Source organism: Oryctolagus cuniculus, chromosome X, assembly GCF_964237555.1.
Source record: "Oryctolagus cuniculus chromosome X, mOryCun1.1, whole genome shotgun sequence".
NCBI classification, from domain to species: Eukaryota; Metazoa; Chordata; class Mammalia; order Lagomorpha; family Leporidae; genus Oryctolagus; species Oryctolagus cuniculus.
This window is the reverse complement of record NC_091453.1, coordinates 118039288-118055212: the sequence shown is the minus strand read 5'-3', so window position 1 is coordinate 118055212 and position 15925 is coordinate 118039288. Positions and strand designations below refer to the sequence as shown.

Sequence of the window (15925 nt, the reverse complement as noted above, 5' to 3'; positions counted from 1 at the left end):
CCCAGGGTGTGCATTTGCACTAAGTTAGAATCAAGAGCAAAACTGAGAGTCATACCCAGGCAATCCAGTATGGAATGTGGGGGTCCTAAGTGGCGTTTTAATCACCAGACCAAATGACCACACCCCAGGATTCAGATTCATTAAACAAAAACCAAAGGAAATGAAATTGGCAAACAAAAAAGCAGTCTGCACATTAATGTTTATTGCAGCTCAATTCACAATAGCTAAGACCTGGAACCAAACCAAATGCCCATCAACAGTAGACTGGATAAAGAAATTATGGGACATGTACTCTACCAAATACTATACAGCAGTCAAAACCAACAAAACCCGGTCATTTGCAACAAGATGGAGGAATTTGGAAAACATCATGCTGAGTGAATTAAGCCAGTCACAAAGAGACAAATATCATATGTTCTCCCTGATCGGCGACAACTAACTGAGCACCAAAGGGGAAACTTGTTGAAGGGAAATAAACACTATGAGAAACAGTGACTTGATCAGCTCTTGTCCTGACAGTTGATGTACAATGTAATACTTTATCCATTTTAGTATTTTTTTTTTCTAGTACTATTGGTTGAACTCTGTAATTATCAGACAGTTATTCTTAGGTGTTTAAATTTTAACTGAAAAGTGATCCCTGTTAGGAATTTGGAAAACATTATGCTGAGTGAAATAAGCCAATCCCAAAGGGGCAAATACAATTTGTTCTCCCTGATCGGTGACAACTAACTGAGCACCAAAAAGGAAACCTGTTAAAGTGAAATGAACACTATGAAAAAGGTGACTTGATCAGCCCTCACCCTGACTGTTGATGAGCAGCTTAATATGTTATCCCTCTTAGTATTTTTTTTGTTTGTTCTACTTAATACTTTTGGTTGAATACTGTAATCAATACACAATTCTTCTTAAGTGCTGAAACTGAACTGAAAAGGGATCGCTGTTAAATATAAGAGTGGGAATAAGAGAGGGAAGAGATGTGCAATTCGGGACATGCTCAAGCTGACTTACCTCAAACGGTAGAGTTAGAAACATACCACAGGATTCCAATTCAATCCCATCAAAGTGGCATGTACCAATGCCATCTCACTAGTCCCAGTGATCAATTTCTGTTCACAATTGATCATAATGATAGGACTAAGAGCCAAAGGGATCACATAAACAAGAATAGTGTCTGCAAATACTAGCTGATAGAATAAAAAAGGGAGAGAATGATCCAACATGGGAAATGAGATACACAGCAGACCCATAGAATGGCAGATGTCCTAAACAGCACTCTGGCCTCAGAATCAGCCCTTAAGGCATGTGGATCTGGCTGAAAAGCCCATGAGAGTATTTCAGGCATGGAAAGCCAAGACACTCTGGGAAAAAAAAAAAAAACCTAAATGAAAGATCTCTGTGAGTGAGATCCCAGTGGAAAGAACAGGTCATCAAAGAAGGAGGTACCTTTCTCTGAAGGGAGGAAAGAACTTCCACCCTGACCATGGCCTTGTCTAAATATGATCAGAGTTGGTGAACTCAGAAGGCTTCCATAGCCTTGGCAGCTCATGATGAGAGCCTAGGGTGATTACTGATGCCATAAACAAGAGTGTCAATTTGTTAAGTCAACAACAGGAGTCACTGTGCACTTACTCCTCATGTAGGATCTCTGTCCTTAGTGTGCTGTACATTGAGATTTAATGCTATAACTAGTACTCAAACAGTATTTTTCACTTTATGTTTCTGTGTGGGAGCAAACTGTTGAAATCTTTACTTAATGTATGCTAAACTGATCTTCTGTATATAAAGAGAATCGAAAATGAATCTTGATGTGAATGGAAGGGGAGAGGGAGTGGGAAAGGGGAGGGTTGCGGGTGGGAGGGAAGTTATGGGGGGGGGAAGTCACTGTAATCCATAAGCTGTACTTTGGAAATTTATATTCATTAAATAAAAGTTAAAAAAAAATTTAAAAATCAAATCTTTCTTTAGCTTAAGCAGAGCTAATACTTGACTTTTTTTGCTTCATGAAAATATTTGTAATAAGTTTATAAAGAAACAGTTTTATCAGCTAAGCCTGTTTGTTTTGAGGACATTCTTTGTCTTAATTATGTATCTAAGAATTACAGTTGTCTCCCATGTAGCCTTAAAGTACCATAGTAAGACAAAAGTAAATTGATAGTGTTTCCATTTGAATGAAATTCAGGACTCAATTACACTACAGTAAATCTGAATTGTGTTTTTTTTTACTTAGCAATTTTTTTAACTTTTATTTAATGAATATAAATTTCCAAAGTACGGCTTATGGATTACAATACCTTCCCCCCCATAACGTCCCTCCCACCCGCAACCCTCCCCTTTTCCAATCCCTCTCCCCTTCCATTCACATGAGGATTCATTTTCGATTCTCTTTATATACAGAGGATCAGATTAGCATACATTAAGTAAAGATTTCAACAGTTTGCTCCCACACAGAAACATAAAGTGAAAAATAATAGATGATTTTTTAAATGATGATGAAATCAGATCAGACCAATGTCATGTTTAATCCCAGTGAGAGTCAAGTTGGGAATTGATAATTTCCTCTTCTTCTTTTTTTTTTTTTACAGATCAGTTTAGTATACATTAAGTAAAGATTTCAACAGTTTGCACCCACATAGAAACACAAAGTGAAATATACTGTTTGAGTACTCGTTATAGCATTAAATCTCAATACACAGCACATTAAGGACAGAGATCCTACATGAGGAGTAAGTGCACAGTGACTCCTGTTGTTGACTTTACCAATTGACACTCCTATTTATGGCATCAGTAATCTCCCTATGCACCAGTGATGCGTTTCCAAGGCTATGGAAGCCCCTTGAGTTCTCCGACTCTTATCTTGTTTAGACAAGGTCATAGTCAAAGTGGAGGTTCTCTCCTCCCTTCAGAGACAGGTACCTCCTTTGAAGACCTGTTCTTTCCACTGGGATCTCACTCAAAGAGATCTTTCATTTAGGGTTTGTTTGTTTGTTTGTTTGTTTGTTTTTTGCCAGAGTGTCTTGGCTTTCCATGCCTGAAATACTCTCATGGGCTTTTCAGCCAGATTGGAATGCCTTTAGGGCTGATTCCGAGGCCAGAGTGCTGTTTAGGACATCCACCATTCTATGAGTCTGCTGAGTATCTCGCTTCCCATGTTGGATCACTCTCCCCTTTATTTATTCTATCGGTTAGTATGAAATGGACACTATGAGAAACGGTGACTTGATCAGCATAGCCCTGACTGTTAATGAACAACTTAATACATTATCCCTCTTAGTAGTTTTTTTTGTCTGTTCTACTTAATATGACTGGTTTAATTCTGTAATTAATACACAGTTATTCTTAAGTGTTTTTTTTTTAATTTACTCGTTATTGAGTATGGATAACTTCCCAAGGAAATGTAGTGTTATTTGCAATGGACTAGTCCTCTCCTTGTGAATTAAAATGAATATAACACGTGTTTTATTGTCCTTTTTAATTCAGTAAAACATTTTTACTGTGCTTTAATATTTACTTATAGAGAGTGTGTGGGAAATATTTATATCTCCATTTTCTACAGAGAGCTATCCATTTTGCGACATTGCCTGCATTCTCTTTTACTTTGTCATTACTTTAGAACAGAGTTATAGTCCTTTCTGTGTGTCCCCAGCTCCATGTGCATACCCTATTCTGCCTATCTGTCTAAAATTTGAACTGTTTAATATAAATGGGGTAAATCATCTCTGTCACCATTTTGGTTCATAATAGGCACTCAGGGAATGTTCTAAAGTCAACTATTAAGTAAATTAATATTCCATTTAAGTTGTTCCCAAGCTTTTGAATCAATCTCCATTATGACAATGATTATATCTTTAGTAGCCACTAATTAAAAATGCATAATTGTGTTCATTTGTGTCACATTTAAATATAATTTTATTAACATTTCTGAAATGCAAAAATTACATATGGGGTATTATTTGTTCAAACGATGGAAAGTTGTATGAGAGTATCTAACACTGTATAGATAAGTACTAAACTCAATAAGTATGTTTATCAAAGGTTCATAGACTATCTTAAATTTTTTTTCAATAAAAGGTATTTGTATTATCAGAACAATCCTTTACAAATGTGTTATAGTTTCCAATTTATACTCATTCATTTTTTCCAATATTTCTGAATGTTTTCTGTTTGTCCAATTCTATTCTAGGGTCAAAGCCTCCAGCCATAAACTACCAGGAATACACTTGTAGTTGATCAAATCAGGTTTATTAGTACAGTAAGGAAGAATGTCAGGAAGAGGTCGTTAGAAAAGATTTGCTATAGGATTTGAACCTGTAAAATATTGACCAAAAATATGTAAAGAATTAACAAAAGTGCTGTGGCATAAACTGGCTAGTGCCTGTATTTAGTTTCTTTATGGATTCCTATGTTGTTATTTGTATTTGAATTTTTCTGAGGTAGCTGCTAGATAGCTGAGTTTTTAGCTACTCAAAAATCTTTTGAAAATTTATTAAACATCTGTTAGAAATTCAGTCTATAGTATTTAAACATTGAATAAGATCCAATTAAAGGTGAGGGTATATTAATGTGGTGTATCACAATATGATCATTTCTTTTTTATGGCTCCAAGTAGATGACCTTATTTTAAAAATTTTCTTTACCTTTACTATCACTAAAAGAATGAAAGGAAACTGTCTTGTCTTAGCTAGTGATTTTTCCCAATGTATAAATACCATCTTGTAGATGAATGTTTCAATATATCTATTTCTTTTCTCTGTTATTTCAGCCCCTGTATGATGCTGCTTATCTTACAATGTACAATATCTGCTTCACTTCCCTGCCCATTCTGGCTTACAGTCTACTGGAACAGCACATCAACATTGACACACTGACCTCAGACCCCCGGTTGTATATGTAAGTTGAACATATGCTTAAAACCCCCTCAGACATTCAAAGTTAGGAGTGTCATTTCATCTGTAGGTAAAGAAGTGACAGGTCTGCCCATCTTGTTTTATTATCTATTTCTGCTCTGAATTTTTAGCTACTGAAACCAGACCATTCAAGAGTAAAATAACATATTTCCTAGTTGTGGGCAATGTACTTGAATTATATGTGAAGCACTTAGTTCAGAGTCATCGAATTCTTTTTTTCTTTTTTTAAAATCTATTTATGTATTTGAGAGAGAGAGAGAGGAAGGGAGGGAGGGAGGGAGTCGTCTTCCTTCTGCTGGTTTACTCCCCAAAATGCCATGGCTGGCAATGGGCCAGGCTGAAGCCAGGAGCTTCATCTGGGTCTACCATGTGTGTGGTAGGGGCCCAAGCACTTGGGCCATCTTCTTTTACCTTCCCAGGCATACTGTCAGGGAGCTGGATCAGAATTGGAGCAGTCAAGACTTGAACTGGTACCCATATTGGATATCACTGTTGCAGGTGGTGTACCACTGTACCACAATGCCATGCCTGAGTCATCGATTTCTTAAAAGAAAAAAAGAAGATTCATTTATTTATTTGAAAGAGAGAGAGAGAATGAAAGAGAATATCTTCCATCCACTGGTTCACTCCCCAGATGGCTGCAACAGCCGGGGCTGGGCCAGGCCAAAGCCAGGAGCCAGGACTTCTGCTACTTTCCCAGGCCATTAGCAAGGAGCTAAATCAGAAGTGGAGTAACAGGGAATCGAACTGGTTGCCCATATGAGATGCTGGCACCACAGGCAGCAACTTTACTCACTATGCCACAGTGCCAGCCCCCCAAGTCACCAGTTTCTAAAACTTGAGCCTACAGCATCAACGTGCTCTGATGTTTCACAGGAAGATGTGATATTTAACCACAAAAAAAGAAGCACACGAAAATATCTTTTCTAGTTTAGAATGTTAATTCCTACTTGTAATGGATTGAACTGATGGGGTTATGTTACCTTTTCTCTTGTTAACTGCTCTTGAAGCATTAGCTGTCCCCCATGGTTAGCCCCATTCAAAAAATAGCTCTTGGAGTCATTGTACGCATTTTGTGTTAGTGGGAAATGGATGCTATTCTCTGTTGATGGGAAACTTGGCTCTAACTCTAGTAGCTTAACCTATAATTTAATTGGATTTTTATAGATTAAACCTAAAGCTAAGGATAAAAATATTCGTTTATAGAAGATGTATCTATTGCTAAATAAAGGATACCTGAGGCTGGCATTGTGGTGCAGCGGGTTAAGTCACAGACAACATCCTGTATGAGTGCCAATTCAAGTCCCGGCTGTTCCACTTCCAATCCAGTTCCTGCTAATATGCCTGGGAAGTCCGTGAAGGATAGCCCAAGTAGTTGGATCCCAGCCATGCATGAATCAGACCTGTATTGAGTTTCAGACCCCTAGCTTTGGCCTGGCCCAGCCATTGCAGCCATTGCAGCCATTTGGGGAGTGAACTAGCAGTGCAAGAGTTAGTTTCTCTGTCTCTCACTGTCTCTCTCTAACTTGTAAATAAATAAAAATGTCTTTAAAAAATAATAAAGGATACCAAAGGATACTAAATGCAGTAGGCTTAGCTTATGTAGTTGTTTGAAATGAAGATGCACAAATTTAAAGAATTTCAATAACCAGCATGACTCATAAAATTTACATTTAATAAGTGTTACAATTATACAGAGTCAAATTCATAAAACATTATGTTGAAGGTATTTAAAAGCACAGCGCTATAAAATGAACTTCCCTGTCTTTATAACTGAGCTTCAATAACTATCAGTTCTTTAATAATAATTTTCATCAACACCTGTCAGTTGCATTAATGACCCTGTAGGGGGTGAGTGTTGTGGCACAGCAGGTTAAGACACTGCTTGGGAGATCCACATACCATATTGGAATGTCAGGGATTGAGTCCCTCCTCCACTTCTGATCCAGTTTTCTGCTAGTGCATCTGGGAGGCCGCAGATGATAACCCAAGTACCTGGGTTTCTGCCACCCATGTGGGAGATCTACATGGATATACTGGCATAGAGAACCAGCAGAAAGAATCGATCTCAATCTCTCAATCTCAATCTCTCTCTCTCTCTCTCTCTCTCTCTCTCTCTCAATGTAGTCTTTATGTGGATGAAAATAATGTATATAAAACTTTTCATCCATATTCTGGCATATAAATAGGAGCTAGTTATTACTGATGATGTTATTATCAGTGGCCAGAATTTTACAAGCATTTTTTATTAACTCTTTAATAACTGTAATATTTATGAGGTATAGTGTGATATTTCAATAAATGTTTATGATATATACTGAACAAATTAGGTTAATTAACATTGCTCTCTCCTTGTCATTGCTTTATGAAGAGGACATAGAGGAAGGTTGGATAGTGGTTACAAAACACATGTAGAAGGAATACATCCCTGGTATTGCATAGCACATTAGTGTGACTACAGTTCACAATAATGTATATTTTCTGAAAAAATTTAATTGTAAAAGCATTTTACAGTTTACTTTAAGCTAGGAGGTGATTGTGTGAATATGAACCTTTGGCTATGTCTGGTCCTTTACCAAAAGTTTTCAGTCCATCAGGGTAGCCCCCTTCATTGTAATGGGGTCAGACCCCATGCCCACCCTGGTATTTCTCTGTATCTTTAAATGAACACCCTCCAGAGGTTCATTGCCCTGTTTTTTATTTCCCCCATTTCTCAATAGGAAAATTACTGGTAATGCCATGCTACAGTTGGGCCCCTTCCTATATTGGACATTTCTGGCTGCCTTTGAAGGGATGGTGTTCTTCTTTGGGACTTACTTTCTTTTTCAGACTGCATCCCTGGAAGAAAATGGAAAGGTAAAAAAAAATGCCATTACATCTTTTGGTGTTATAAGCATGGGTTATTTTTTTCCCATAGGCATTGGATCTGTCTTACATATAGTCTTGCTGTAAGCACTTTTTAAACCATTTTCTTAAGGTACAGTATTATTTATTTCTCATAGCTTCTTTAAAGGTGTTGAAATAAGAAATCCCTATGTGAGTGACTATAGAGCTGCTGTGCAAACCCTCTGGAAGTTTAACTTGGCTGTAAATTTTAGTAGAGGTCTTAAGATTTCAGACTTTGGACCACTACATTTTGATATGAGAAAACCTTCTCTTTTAAAGCAAAGTTTGGCCCAACTCAATTCTTATTCCTAGTGGCCTGACATGCTTGGAGTTGAAGAGGGTAGCTGCATTATCTTTGAAGTATTTGACCAATGGATGAAGAGAGGGAATTCTTTTCCCTCCCTCCTTCCCTTCCACATAGAAGCATAGCATTCTTCAGAAAAGGTATACTGGGCCTGCCAGTCTTCCTAGCAAGGACTGTTTCAATCAACAGTTGCATTAGGATGCTCTGGCCTTGGCTATACTCTAGAAGAGAATTACTGATGGGAGACAGGTGAGGTCTTTTTCCTGCAGCCACACAATGGGAAGCTGAATACATGCCTTGCATGCTGCTTTCACTGTTTGTTTGCCATTTCTGGAATTCCTCTTTTATGGTCATTCATTCTTTACGATCATAACATGAAGCAAAGCTAAGGTTCAAAAAGAATTTGCTAAGTATAACGCCTACATCTGAAATCTAGACAGCCAACATGTTACAGAATTGATAGAAGCAGGGAATTTCAATGATACTTTCAAATTAATTACTACAGTAAAAACCTCTCTAATTTGGACTAAGAAATCAACTTTAAGATGAATTCATAAAAATTATTAATTACAAAATAATTTGTAGGAAAATTCAGGTCTTCTTTAGAGTTTACACATATAGCACTTGTCAGAGAGTGTCCTGCTAAATCCTTCGAGTTCTTGGGAAAGTCCCATCATTGTAAGAAGGAGTTCAGTTTTATGATTTCTCAAGTCCCTTCAGTTTTATGACCCATTCTATGATTTTTCACTTTCTATTTTGTTTTTATTTGACACATAAATCATATATATTTGGGTACTGCTTTTAAAGACTTTGCTCTAGTATAGGTGGATACTCTACTGCAGTCCTATTGATGTGATTCATTTGTTCAGCAAACTTTCCAGGTGGCACATGAGAGACACCAACCTAACCTCTGTCCAGTTCATTATCTGTTTTGAGTTCATAAAGTCCAAATTAATAAGGTTTTACTGTACATGTCACCATCCTTCTAAATGTTTGCTAAAACTACTCTAAATGTAGGCACTGCTAGCAGCAACTAGACACTCATGTATGATTTAATTAAATTTTTTTTTGCTTCTATTAATCTTAATTTTTTTGTTTTTATTTTTTGAAAACCGTTTACATCTCATTTTCTGTTTTAATGCTGTGCATTCAGATCTTGACAGCGTTTGGTAAGCATATGTGCCATTCATTGCCACCCTTTGGATTTATACATGGTATCTGCTTTTCTTTGAACTGCACATGCTGACAGCTGTGGTATTTACAACCAAAAAGTTGGACTTGTTTAAAAAAATGAGTCTTTTTGTCTGAAAATAATTACTTATCTGAGAATTCTAGTTAAAGGGAAAGTCCATACCCTACTCTTAAGAGACATGAGTCATCATCACATGACTTATGTTAATGAATATTATTATTAGTAGAATAGGATTTTTCCCCCTGCCTTTATCATACCAGTGAGTTCCCAGTTCAATGCTAAATAAAGTAATGGAAATAAACCCTACCAACCATAGGTATGGTGTACCTGATCATGAAAATTTAGGGTTACAGGAAAATCCATCATCATGACCTAGTTTATTCACCAGCTTTTACCCTAAACAATTCATACAAAAATCTTTGGCAATTACATGCAGGATTAAACTCAGTTTGTTATGTTTTTTTAAGCAGGTTCATGTTTTCATGATACATGTAATTGTTAAATGTTTTTCAGGTGTATGGAAACTGGACTTTTGGAACCATTGTTTTTACAGTCTTAGTATTCACTGTAACCCTGAAGGTTAGATTTTTATTTATTCAAATGTACTTAACACCATTTTGGTAATACTTTCTGCTCTTATCCTAATGCATCGTTTTTGTCTCCTAATCTTTATTTTTGTTACTGTTTGTTATTCAAGCCTTTGTCTGAATGCTTACTAAAATATATGTGATGCTAGGGATTTTGGCATTTGTAAACTATTTGTTAGCCATTATTTTAGTGTCTGTTCTAATTTATTTTTAAATTCAAACACCATATTTGTTCTGTAAATCTGGTCTTTTTAATCTTTATGATAAGTGACATATAAATAGGCTTTGAAAGAGTATGTGTGTATGATTGTGTGTTTCCATCTTAAGTACTTGCATCTTTTTAAAAATTATATATTTTTAAGAACTCAAGGCTCGAAAGTAATTTGTGTGCTTGACACAGCTAAATAAGTATCCATGAGCCACATTCATGTGTAAAAGAACTTGGTAGTAATGAAGCTTCATAAAATGCATTCATCACTGAAATTTACCCATCTTCCTGATGAAGTGCCTAAGGCTATATAACAAGCAACACACAAGAGGGATAATTTTGAGAAAATCAATGTCATTGACGTGTAACCATTAAATAATTCTGTGAAGCCTCGTGAAATGTTACCCTTGAGTCCCATAATATGGGTCTCTCTTGTAGTTGAAAGCATAATCAAATTATTTTCATCATTATAAAAAAAGCACCACACATGAGATCCATGTATGAGTATCTTTACATGAATTCCAACATACACAATGGCAAGAACCAGAACCAGGAAGTATAATTGTCAAAGAACTTCTCTAATCATTTTTCCTTTTAAATATTTGTTCCTAGATCATTTTTCATATCAAATAGAGCTTACATGTGTTTCCATTACTCATCTACTGTTTCAACAATATTTAGGACTTTAAAGGGACATGTTACAATTCATCTTAGTTTATCCACTTAATAACACAATGTCCTTTGGCAAGTGACTTCACTTCTCTGTGCCTCAGTTTGCTTTTCTATAAAATATGTAAAAGTGGCACTAGAATTTTTGTAGAAAGTCATTTAATAAATACATATAAAACATTTTGAATGGTGTCTGGCACATAGAGTACACCCATTAGAATAAATGCTAATTGTTACTATTAATTTTTTACAAACTCATGATTTGAAATGGAAACCTCCTTTGCCTCTTTTCCCCCTTCAGCTTTGCATATGACTCCTTCATAATAAGAATCAGCCTCATTTTAACATATTTCATGTGTATCCTCTTCTTTGAATTAGTTTTATTGTGACATTTTCCATAGCCACCTGGAAGGTATGAATTGAAGATGAATCTGCATTAACAATGTTATCAACATCCTGTTTATGAATGAGAAACTGTAACAGAAAACTGCGGGCTATGATATCACTGTAATTAACAAAACCAAGACACCAGTAAATGCTCTGGATATTAGCCCAAGTGACCTAGCAGTTTTAAGCAAGCAGAGCAGACTATAATTTATTTTTATATCACTTTTGAAACCCCTGGTCCTACAATCTGAAAACATGTTAAATTCTGGAGGAAACATGAAAAGATCAAAATCTAAGGCAACAAGGGCTGGCATTGCAGTGAAGTAGGTTAAACCACTCCTATGACACCCACATCCCATATGAGCACCAGTTAGAGTCCTGGATGCTCCACTTCTGATACAGCTCCCTACTAATGTGCCTGGGAAAGCAGGAGAAGATGGCCCAAGTACTTGGGACCCTGCCTCCCAATGTGGGAGACCTGGCTTCATCTAGATCCAGCCCCAACTGTCTTGGCCATTTGGGGAGTGAACCAATGGATGGAAGATCTCTTTCTCTCTCTGTCTGTCTGCCTCTCTCTCTCTCTTTATGTGTAACTTTCCATTTCAAATAAATGATATTTTTTTAAAAAATTTAAGGCGACTGAACATTTTCTTAAGTTAATGGAATAAAGACAAGTTCTGTGGGCCGGCGCCGCGGCTCAGTAGGCTAATCCTCCGCCTAGCGGAGCCGGCACACCGGGTTCTAGTCCCGGTCGGGGCACCGGATTCTGTCCCGGTTGCCCCTCTTCCAGGCCAGCCCTCTGCTGTGGCCAGGGAGTGCAGTGGAGGATGGCCCAGGTGCTTGGGCCCTGCACCCCATGGGAGACCAGGAAAAGCACCTGGCTCCTGGCTCCTGCCATCGGATCAGCGCGGTGCGCCGGCCGCAGCGCGCCGGCCGCGGCGGCCATTGGAGGGTGAACCAACGGCAAAGGAAGACCTTTCTCTCTGTCTCTCTCTCTCACTGTCCACTCTGCCTGTCAAAAAATAAAAAATAAATAAATAAAAAAAAGACAAGTTCTGTGATTGGAAAGGCACGTTGCATGTTCAGACCTGTGACCATTACTACATGATGTTAGATGTACAAAGCTAGTTGCCTTTACATTTAGTGACTCCTGTCTTGTGTTTGGGCTTTCATGACTCTTTTGTATAGTTTTTCTACCCTTGCTAACTACCACTTCCTTCTCTTACTTCTTTTCAGCATACCTGCCTACACCAACTTGGCCATCATTTTCCTGGGTGCCACTACCTGAGGACGTGGGGCCCCAGGCTCCTGGATGTTACCATTACTTTATGCCTTACCTATCTCTCAGTATTAAAGCATCTGCAGCCTCCATAACTCCTAACTACTTGGTTTGACAATATCTGCATGCTTGTACTCTAGAGTTTAGAGGCCATAGGGCAGAGCTCAGCATTCTTACCCTAGCTCTTTGAAAAGTCTGAATTTTGTTTCTATTTTAGTTCTACTTCTAGATTCCTGAGCCAAGTTAGTTCCTGCCATAGCTATCATATTGTATGCAAGTTATCAGAGACTATAGCATTTTACTTGGTGTAATTTTTAATCCATCATGAAATCTCTTGTGTTGTGTATTTTCAGCTTGCCTTGGATACTCGATTCTGGACATGGATAAATCACTTTGTGATTTGGGGTTCTTTAGCCTTTTATGTATTTTTCTCATTCTTCTGGGGAGGAATTATTTGGTAAGCAGCTATACTTGTGTGAGAAATATGTAAATAACAAATGGATGTATATATATGTACATTGTATATGTAAACATTCCTCATACTTTTAAAGTTTTGGTTATGTAAGAAGGTAGGTCTTTCATATTAATGAACCAAATGTTGTTGCCAATAAGACTGATAATTTCAGGTAAGATTTCAAATTTAAGGTTATAAACCACAACAGTTATTCAAAAGACCTCCCTTTGGTAGTCTGTTAAATCTTTCAATTTGAAGGTGTGTAAATATGTCTCCATGAAGTGAAGCTAATTTCTATCATTACCTTCCAATGTAATTTCCAGTGGAAATACTCTTTCTCTGAAATTTCTTATACTTATATTCTGGCCAATAGTTTCATTTTATCCATTTGGACTCAATTCTCTCTGTATACTTGCAGTTGTCCTTTGGTATCCACAGGGCTTGGTTCCAGGACCCCTAAGGATACCAATATCTGAGGATGCTCAAGTCCCTTTTGTAAAGTGGCATACTATTTGATATAACTCTCACACATCTTCCTGTATGCTTTAAATCATCTCTGAATTTCATGTAGTACCTAATACATTATAAATGATGTTTGAATAGTTTTCATACTGTATTAAGGAATATTGACAAGAACTCCTGAATGTTCTGTACAGATGAATTTTTTTCAAATGTTTTCTATTTAATTGGTTGAATCCATGGATCCAGAACTTGAGGATACTAAAGGCTGACTCTATAACTTGTCATTTGGCTCACTATAGGTATGCTCAGGTACAAGATATACACCACTCAATGTTCAAAGGAGTTTATCTTGAAATCACCTTCTCGCTGTTTTGGGGGGAGGCTCTATATAATAACCTTAAAATTTGTTTGGTACACCTTTATGCAGTAGGTGTTTATTCAGAATTGATTTTATGCTTGGTACTCTGTGGTATACAGAAATGAATGACTGTACACTGCTTCAAGATTATAGTTCAGTAAAGAACACATAAGCTGTGATTGGGGGAATTGTAAGCAATGAAAACAAGTTAGATATACATCTTCTTTCCTTACTCCCCAGGTCCTATGTTTTGCTTTTTAAATTTCTAAATTTTCATTTATCAGTGGCTTCCTCTGACAAGGATGCCAGCAGCAGAGATCATGTAGAAGTAATCCATGGGGTAACATTCCAGAAGTACATATGTTCATTGCTTTGAATAAAATCTTATATACAACACATTTTACCACAGAGATATGAGACCATGCTTATTTTCCCTTGGGGCTTAATTAGAAGAAACTTTTACTGTTTTGTAAAGCTTTTTAGTAATACCCTTAATTTTTTCATAAATCCAATCACTTAAGGACATACCACCTCCAAAAAGTATAATTACAGCATATATTTGGTACTTCTATAGGTAATGATTGAGAGCAATGAAGCTGAAGGAAGTTTGTTTTCTTTAATAATGTACAATAAGTCAAAGTTGATTAACCAAATGCAATACAGAATTATATTTTCACTTAGAATACTGCAATTCTGTCTGTGAATCTGTGTAATGAACATCTTAACTAATGCCAAATTCCCACAAGAATAAAATGTTTCTAATAAACTACTTTCTAACCCTTTCCACAGACTTATTCCTTGTTAATTAAGATCAAGTCTTTAAATGATTAGAACATTGTCACACCTGTTTCTATTCATTAGTAATACTGAAAAATACAGTAGTTTCCTCTCTTACCCACAGTTTCACTTTCCGTGGTTTCAATTAATTCTAGTCAACCATGGTCCAAAAATGTTACATGGAAAATTTCAGAAATAAAAGAATTCAGAAGTTTTAAATTGAGTAATGTTCTGAGTAATGTGATGAAATCCTACTCCAATCTGCCCTGGATGTGGACTCATCCCTTTGTCTAGCATAGCTATGCTGTATATAATACCTGCCTACTAGGTACTTCATAGCTGTCTCTGTTACCAGATCAAGTGTTGCAACATCACTGGGCTTTCTGTTAAAGTAACCCTTTTTTACTTAATAATGGCCCCAAACCACAAGAATAGTGATGCTTGAAACTTTATACATTACATTATTATCATTGTTCTATTTTATTATCAGTTAATGTTCATCTCTTATACTGCCCAATTTGTAAATTAAACTCTGTGTCTGTATACAAAAAAGCTACAGTCATCTGTTTAGGGCTTAGTACACTATACAGTTTTGGGGCACCTATTTGGAGTCTTTCAACAGTCTGAGGGGACTACTTTGTTAATAAATCTTTCTTCTACTTTGTTGCCTGATATACTGTTCTTATGTAAAGCTATATGAAGTGAGCTACTACATGAATATAAACTTACCAAGTATCCAGCAAAATGTGACTAGAAATTATGTGAAACTTCAGCTTAATGCTAGTTGCAAATAATGTCTCTGAGCATGTTTTACCATGAGGCATTGAGACACACCCCCTCTTTTGGGGTGGGCAGTGAGAATGATTTCTGAGCTCAAACCCAATTAAGGAATAACAGTTTTTGTTTTTCACTGTCTTCCTACAAAATTTCACAGATGCCATCAAGGTAAAAATAAATTCTAGAAGTATTAATCACATGATATTTTATGTATGGTGCACAGGAACACTCTTTAATCACCTGCCAGTTTTCTGTTGGATCCTTGTTATATAGCTCAGTTAACTACCTGTGAAATTATTCAAGAATACTTTAAAGAGTTATAAAGAGGAAGAGCTCTACAAAAGTCTTTTATGTATGGCATGCTTTTCCTAGAAATTCTGTTTATTGTAGGCCTCATGAGCTTTTCCACTTCAATGTTTTTCTCACTTTTATTCCACAATCTAGTCCTCGTATCTAGGCCTCACAAATTTGAATGTTACATTAGGCTGCACAAACACTGATTTTCAAATGAAAGACCGGTATGCATGATCTAATAAATGGGACTGGCTAGTTACCTATCTAGAATCTTAATCCTAGAATAGACTTATGTGAAACCAGAGTGGCCACTTCCTGTCAGTTTAGAATAGCAGTAAATTAGCTTAGCTAATAAGGCTTTCTGAGGTTCAGCTCAGATGGGAA

At 36.7% G+C, this 15925-nt stretch overlaps 1 protein-coding gene across 24 annotated transcripts in view; it reads left to right on the top strand.

The window, feature by feature from the left end:
- Window positions 1–15925, top strand: part of ATP11C (ATPase phospholipid transporting 11C) — a 207749-nt gene that overhangs the window by 178444 nt on the left and 13380 nt on the right. For 14 of the 24 annotated variants that reach the window (XM_051831579.2, XM_070066965.1, XM_051831578.2 and 11 more), the window contains 4 exons: window positions 4763–4890; window positions 7628–7763; window positions 9803–9868; window positions 12773–12876. In XM_051831579.2, coding sequence (XP_051687539.1) covers window positions 4763–4890; window positions 7628–7763; window positions 9803–9868; window positions 12773–12876 — 434 coding nt within the window. Of the gene's footprint in view, window positions 1–4762; window positions 4891–7627; window positions 7764–9250; window positions 9267–9802; window positions 9869–12376; window positions 12661–12772; window positions 12877–15925 lie in introns of those variants that run through there. The other 10 variants (XR_011385560.1, XR_011385562.1, XR_011385561.1 and 7 more) reach the window with 4 other exon arrangements.